The sequence below is a fragment of the Melanotaenia boesemani genome, chromosome 4 (assembly GCF_017639745.1).
Source record: "Melanotaenia boesemani isolate fMelBoe1 chromosome 4, fMelBoe1.pri, whole genome shotgun sequence".
Classification (NCBI taxonomy): domain Eukaryota; kingdom Metazoa; phylum Chordata; class Actinopteri; order Atheriniformes; family Melanotaeniidae; genus Melanotaenia; species Melanotaenia boesemani.
Window position 1 is genome coordinate 29,252,864 of NC_055685.1, and position 7,653 is coordinate 29,260,516.

Below are 7,653 nucleotides of genomic sequence, written 5' to 3' on the forward strand. Positions count from 1 at the left end.
CTGCAGTAAGTTGGTTATTTCAAATAAATTGTCATTAAATTAGTCTTAAAAAACGAGATCTTAAAAGACAAAAAAAAAAATGGTTGTAAAATAACATACTGCCCTTGTTTTTTGTGATTTTTGAATTTTTTTCATTTTGTTCTTTCCAGTTGCTCTGTGCCATGTGTGGAGTGCAGCAGGTGTGATCCATGTGTTTGGATATGAGGGCAGAGATGTTAAGATTCTCTGTGAATATGGTGACGGTTATGAGGGTGATGAGAAGTATCTGTGTAAGAACAACTGTGGTGGCAGGGATGTTCTGATCACGACATTACAAAGAAATAAAACCAAATACTTCATCTATGATGACAGAAAGACGAGAATCTTCACCGTCATTATGTCTGATGTGAGCGTTGTGGATGCTGGGAAATACTGGTGTGCTGTGAGCAGGACTGGAAAAGACATCTACACTGAAGTAAAACTGGAAATAAGACAAGGTATGTAAACTAAGTTATTTTAAGGTTTTTTAACTTATTCAATTTTTTTTCTTTTGTTAGGACGTGATACATGTACAGTTACAAATGATGATTTTCAAACATCCAAACCTAAACACATGATTTCTGGTGCACTTTTACAACGCACAATTCTAGTTTTACATATACTTCAGGAAAGGCTGCCATATAACATTAGATTTTTAAGTGGACCCCAGTAAGGTGTATCTTATTCTGTCCAAACTTAAGCTGTTGCTTAATTAATTTATTTAACCTATTGTGAATGTGTAGGGGCTGAAGAATCTTTCCATTTCAGCAGCATGGCTCTCCTGCTAGCAAGCTGCAGAAAGCTAACATGGTACATGTAGAATTACTCAGTGTTTGTCCTGCAAAATAAACACCCAATAAAGCGGTAAGAGGGAACAGATCCACTGGTTTTCTTAATATTTTAGAGAAGGTAAGGAAAAGAGATTGTATCTGGGCCCAGATCAAGAACATGTGTAGTAAAGTAGCTGAGGCCTGTTTGCATTTATCAAAGGTGTTAAGATCTGGTCTAAATCTGGATAGTTTGGTTTTGGACCAGCGGAGCAGATGGGCTATTTTAAATGGGGTTGTAACATGTCTCCGACATATGAATGATTAATTGATTCTCTGAATAATCCTCAGTGAGTCTACTTCTTTTAACCATCATTTAAGAGGAGAAGAATTCATACAAAAGCAAGGAAGAGATATCCTGAAATTAGTCTGAATAGTTTATTTTGACTCTTTCCATGGACTGAACAGACTAAAAAAAAACATGAACAAGGAACAGAAAATAAAATTCTGATCATGTCATTTCTTAAATTATTCTTTGTCTGAAACATGTATGTTCTGATATGGTTTGTTTTTTGACAGACATCTGCTGTGATGAAGTGAATAAAATCCAAAGTCATGAGGAAGCCTCAGTGTCCATCAGCTGTCCGTATGAGTCTCAGGATAAGAACAACCTGAAGTACCTCTGCAGAGGAAAGCAGCCCTCCACATGTCTGCAGCAGGCAGTAATCACCTCAAACAGCACCCAGAACAGGCGGTTCACACTCACCGATGACAAGATGTCAAGATTCACAGTGAACATTGCCAGTCTGATTCTAGAAGATTCTGGGTTGTACCTTTGTGGTGTCCATAGAAACACAGGACTGGATGTTTTTACTGCTGTTGAGCTGGAAGTTGAAAGTAAGACACACAGATACACCACATAAATTTATTTTACAATTTTCAATGCAAAACATTGTAGGAGAAAAAATCTGATGGCTGAAGATTCCTGAGAACTAACAAAGTTTTTATATAAGACAAGACAAAAGTAGGATCATTAAACACCTTAATGTACAGTCATTCTGTGGCTGAAACTCAACTTGGAATGTTTAAGTTTAACAAATGAATTTGTTCTGTTTGTCCAACAGAATGGTGCTGTGTGAAGTCAAAGAACATGAGCGGCATTGTGGGACGTGCAGTAACTCTGCAGTGTCCTTATCCACCACAACACCAGAACAACAGGAAGTTCCTCTGCAAAGGAGAAAAACACAACAGCTGCACAGATATGTTGAGTCAAAACAGGTTTACACTGCACAATGTTTCCTCCAGCTCTTACTTGGTCACAATCAAGGACCTGGAAGCAGGTGATGCTGGGACGTACTGGTGTGGATCAGATGCACAGTGGAGTGTTGGAAACTACACCAAGATTTATCTGTCAGTAGGTAAGATTAATACTGATGTCACTGAGAATATCGTGGTATCAAATAGCTAAAATGTATGTACGGTGTTTAATATTAATCTCAGGGGCACAGAAATGAAAAACTAATTCTAAGGTGTTATGTCCTAGAAAACACCTCTGGCCATATCAGTCTGAACCTACAGGTAGTTTAGTGGATCATCCTCTGAGGATCATTTTGTAAAAGCAAATCAAACTCATGTCAATCCATCTGATTGCTGCAGATATGCTTGAACCAACAAAGTTGGCAGACCAACTGCCTGACAAACTAATCTTACAATAGAAATGATGTGAGTTAAAACCAAATTCTGACAGTCTACCAGCAGTCTATTCATTGCATGTTCCTGGAAAACCTTTTAAAGGTAAAGTGTTTGTAGTTAGTGAAATGAAGACATGTACTCCTTGTTTGGCTTAAATGTTTAAGTTTATCAAATGAATTTGTTCTGTTTGTCCAACAGAATGGTGCTGTGTGAAGTCAACGAACATGAGCGGCATTGTGGGACGTGCAGTAACTCTGCAGTGTCCTTATCCACCACAACACCAGAACAACAGGAAGTTCCTCTGCAAAGGAGACAAACACAACAGCTGCACAGATATGATGAGTCAAAGCAGGTTCACACTGCACAATGACGTGAACAGATCTTTCTTGGTCACAATCAAGGACCTGGAAGCAGGTGATGCTGGGACGTACTGGTGTGGATCAGATGCACAGTGGAGTGTTGGAAACTACACCAAGATTCATCTGTCAGTAGGTAAGATTAACACTGATGTCACTGAGAATATCGTGGTATCAAATAGCTAAAATGTATGTACAGTGTTTAATATTAATCTCAGGGGCACAGAAATGAAAAACTAAGACTAAGGTGTTATGTCCTAGAAAACACCTCTGGCCATATCAGTCTGAACGTACAGGTAGTTTAGTGGATCATCCTCTGAGGATCATTTTGTAAAAGCAAATCAAACTCATGTCAATCCATCTGATTGCTGCAGATATGCTTGAACCAACAAAGTTGGCAGACCAACTGCCTGACAAACTAATCTTACAATAGAAATGATAAATAAATAAATAATAGAAATGATAAAAATAAAACCAAATTCTGACAGTCTACCAGCAGTCTATTCATTGCATGTTCCTGGAAAACCTTTTAAAGGTAAAGTGTTTGTGGTTAGTGAAATGAAGACATGTACTCCTTGTTTGGCTTAAAGTCAAGCTACATTATGATGAAGTGTGCTTGTGTGTGTATGCACACAGGATTAGTGAATGTTGGGCCCCAACTAACAGAGAAAACATACAGTTTGAGTTTTACTGATAATTTCCCACATTATAAGCAAACAATTTAGTTACGACTGCTGGGTTAAAGTTACTGTTTGGGTGCGTATTTAAGGAAGTGAATATTAATGAAGCTGGGATTAAAAGTACAAAAGCCATCAGTCCAGAGCAGAGAAAGACAACAAATTACGTTTTGTTAGGTCAAGTCAACTTTATTTATGAGAACACTTAAAACAACAGCTGTTTACCAAAGTGATGTACAAGAGAAATATGAAAGAAATACAACTAGCTAAATTAAAACTTAAGCACAATACCAAATAACAAAACTGAGGAGCCTGAATTATGTATTTTGATATTTTGAAATGATTATTTCCATTTTATTGATATTATGTATCCTGATATATATATAAGATTTGACACAAAGTAAATGCATAAAGAGTTTGTCTGACATTGCATTTTTGCTTTACCTAGAGGTGGAGATGGTTCAGTGTGGTTTACTTTAATAAGATTTAATCATTAAAATTTAAATGAGTGATTAAAGTAATTTAACCCTTTAAGGTTCACACTAAGAAAAAAGCAAAGGCTTCTTACTATGTCTTATTTGGACAACAATAATTTTAATATGTCGTGTTTGCCTGATATGCAGTTGGTTCCCATGTTTTTCACTTACAAAAAGAAAATGCTAGTTTTATACAATAACTATTACTTATTATAAAATATGATATAACTAATAAGAATAACTATGATTTTTGTTGTTTTGTTTTTTCACTTAATACTTTCACTTGGCCCAAGCATAGAGTGAAAAACCAGGCTGGCTGCATCGAGGTGAAGGAGCTTCAGTCTCTGGACATAATTCCCTAATTCTGCTTAAATATCACTTCCATTAAAAGGACTTTAACTGGTTATTTAACAGTTATACTTTGTGGCATTATACTTTCATCTATGAAACACAGCTAAGTATTTCTTCCACCTCTGATAAATTCAGACTTCCTGAGACTCCTAAGTCGAGTCTGGGGCTCCGGTTCCTATATTCAGTTCTGCTGAAACAGTGGACTTCTTTCATTGTGTCTGAAGGGGGGCTGACTTTTGGTTTTACTGTGTGTTTTTTTGTCTCTTCTAAATTGTGTTTTTCAGATGCAGTTCTTTATGTGGTTTTCTATGTACCTGGTGTGCTGCTGCTGATGCTGACATTTGTTCTGGTCATAGTTTATAAGCGCAAATGTAACAGAGACAGAGGTAGGCTGTGGTTTTTGCAAAGATATGCACTCTTGTAAACACAAGCAGAAACATGCACGTGTGTTTTCTTATACTCTGTTTTCCAGGAAACAAAAACCAGCCCAAAACTGTGAACCCAGTGATGGCTTTAGAAGATGTAAGTAACCTGAAGTCCAGAGTTTTGTCCAGACATGGAGGTTTGTGTATTTGATGATGAGCTAAAAGCTTAGCATGAGTGTGGTTTAATATGAAAACTTATATGAAAACCAGAGAGATCACTAAAACTGAAAAGAAGCTGAAACCTAAAAATATTTTCAGGAAATGTTATTGCAGTGTGTCTATTTAGGCTGAGTCTGATATAAATGATGAGTTTCTTCCTCATAGAAGAATGTATTTATTAAATTCTGAGTCCTGAATCTGAGTAAATTTTTTAAAATAATTTAGGAAACCAATGTTTCTATACTACCAAGAATGTCTTGAAGATTATCTCTTAGCTGACACTACACGCCTAACGGGCACCGACTTCCTTTATTCACTCAGATCCGTAACACTTCCTGTTTATGCCATTTTTTGCTCTAATGTAGGTTGAATGTTAGTTCTCTCTTTTCAATTGCTATAATGAAAGTATCTGCTAAATTGTCCTTGTTGAGAACATACTGTTGTGTATTTCAATTTAATTTAAAATGCAGTTTCATTTGGCAGTGGTCTTGTTACCTAAAGCAGTCCCATCTAAAAAGTCAGACAAAACATCAAAAGCAGAGAATGTGTCTTTTTTTTTTTTTTTTTTTTTTTTTTACTGATTGATGAATTATTAAACCAAATTTCAGCCAGTCTGAACTGTTGAGTCATATGGCTTGCTCCAAAACAAATACCTTGATGCACATATTAGCTCAGTTGTCAAATCCAGTTTTTTTCCCCAGTTCGGACAACTGGCCAAGCTAAACCTTTTTTTTCAACTCTGCATCGCTTTGAGATTTTAATCTAGCTTTGTTATTACGATGATAGAGCGCTGCAATGCTTCGTCAGACCTCACTTAGTTCTGAATGTTGCTGCTTGGCTTTTAACTGCATGTAATTATTTAAATTCTATCATCCCTTCACTGACTTCCAGTTCACATTAGGATTGAATTTATAATTCTGTTATTTCCTTTTAAAGAGTAACAAAATTATTAAGTCAGGATGAAGTAATGACTTATTAATTTATTATTTCAACACTTCAAGGTCTATTGTTTGGTGGAGCAAATGTTTTAAGTGAATATGATGAATTTAATCAAATATTTGTTGAAACAAAGCTGTCTGAGCCATCTCTACCACATAGTTTGGGTATGTAATGCCAAAAGTAAGTGTTTGTCATCTCATTACTTTTTCAAGTTTTGATCATTTTGCTGTTCATAAACTGTGGTCTCAATCAACTGTTAAAGAATATTTATTCTCATTATTATTGTCCCAAGGAAAAATGTAAAGAAACGTTTTTCTCTTGCTCTTTACTTAGTGTGAAGGATTGATTCAGTTTAAGGTGTCAGCTTTTACTTTTTGATGTTTTATTTTTTGTTTGTGTACAGCACTGTGGCCAGTTGTGTTGTTTTTAACATACCTTATACATAAAGTTGGATTAGAATGGAAATATGTCAGATTTTATTTATTATTATGAGCTCTGTGGTTAATGTGCAAGGTACCAACTTCCACAAATAATTACTTGTAAGATTTTAATTTAAAGATTGTAGGATTTTAAAATATCAGGCTCGTTGCAATTTATGTTGGTGATTTGTGGGTGAAGTTGTCTTGTTCTTTATCGTTTCTTTTTATAGACTTATATAGAGTGTTAATGCACTCATAGATGAACAGCTGTTAACATCCAGATGATGCTGATGAGGTCCGACCGTACAACGGAAACTTCACTTAAGAGCAATTCTACAACAATGACTTTCAGAGTAAAGTTAATAAATAAAGAAGACTGTCTTGTTAGAATACGTTTACATTGACTTTAAATACTTGTTTTCATTTGCAATAACTTTTATTGATTAGTGTTTAAAAAGAACAATCTGCACTGATTTATTGAAATCCTGGGTTATTTAATATAAACACCCAAACTAAAAAGTTACCTGATTGTTTGTGCTGTAATAAACATGTAATAAACAAAAGTCAGTGAGACGTAAATGTAATTCCTTTAGTCAATGTCTTTGCATCTTAATCATCCTCATTAAATTTTGAGGTGTGACACAGCTGCATCATCGAACCCCTGTTTTGCTGCAACCTGCAGCTTTAGATAAAAGTGTTTGTGACAACATTTAAATTTATAACTCCAGTTTAAAATGCAGGATGCATGAATCACACTTCCTTCATACAGTATCTTTGTGTATCTGTAAGGCTTCTTGAATAAACGTTTTTCAATCAATTTTTCAATTTCCTGAGTCACAGAAGAACATAAAGCTGAAAAACCTCTGTTCTAGTGCTTTTTATGCCATCATCTTTCTACAGTTGCCTGTTTTTAGCACCACTTTTTAAGCCTTTAGTTGCCTTTGTTCTTGCCTTTTTTTAAATATGACTGCCATTAAATTCAAGATGAACTAATAATTTTCCAGAAATATGAAAGGTCCCACTTTTAACATTTTTAATATTAACTATGTTCAATTGTCAATAAAACATTGTTTTTGACATTTAATACTTTTTACACATTATCTCAACTTCTGTATAACTGAACATTTTTTTTAACACATAGACATATTAAGACATATTTCAGAGGGAAGCTAGATGATTGGTCTAGAGGACGAATCTCAAGTTGTTTGGTTTCACTTCCTTCCATGCCTATTTTGGAATTCAAGTTGTTCCAGGTTCTATAAAAACGTTGTAATAATCTCTTAATATAACCAAAAGACATGATTTCTGTCACAATTTGAATTCTTTTGAAAGCTGATAAAATAAGCATATCCAGGGACATGAATGGTAAAAATC

At 35.1% G+C, this 7,653-nt stretch overlaps 1 protein-coding gene across 1 annotated transcript; it reads left to right on the top strand.

Annotated features, from left to right (window-relative positions):
- Positions 1-417: 417 nt before the first annotated feature.
- On the top strand, positions 418-7,095 carry LOC121637670 (polymeric immunoglobulin receptor-like). The gene is made up of 6 exons (XM_041981868.1): positions 418-476; positions 1,910-2,203; positions 2,676-2,969; positions 4,622-4,723; positions 4,810-4,859; positions 6,510-7,095. Exons 2-6 carry the CDS (start codon positions 1,936-1,938, stop codon positions 6,525-6,527), a joined length of 732 nt encoding a protein of 243 aa, XP_041837802.1. The 5' UTR covers positions 418-476; positions 1,910-1,935; the 3' UTR covers positions 6,528-7,095.
- Positions 7,096-7,653: the final 558 nt, after the last annotated feature.

Bases quoted from the DNA above. Each gene is read 5' to 3' on its own strand.
- LOC121637670 (XM_041981868.1), top strand. From the start codon at position 1,936: ATGAGCGGCATTGTGGGACGTGCAGTAACTCTGCAGTGTCCTTATCCA. The intron at 2,970-4,621 runs GTAAGATTAACA...TGTGTTTTTCAG, and splicing joins CAAGATTCATCTGTCAGTAG to ATGCAGTTCTTTATGTGGTT. The intron at 4,724-4,809 runs GTAGGCTGTGGT...TCTGTTTTCCAG, and splicing joins CAAATGTAACAGAGACAGAG to GAAACAAAAACCAGCCCAAA.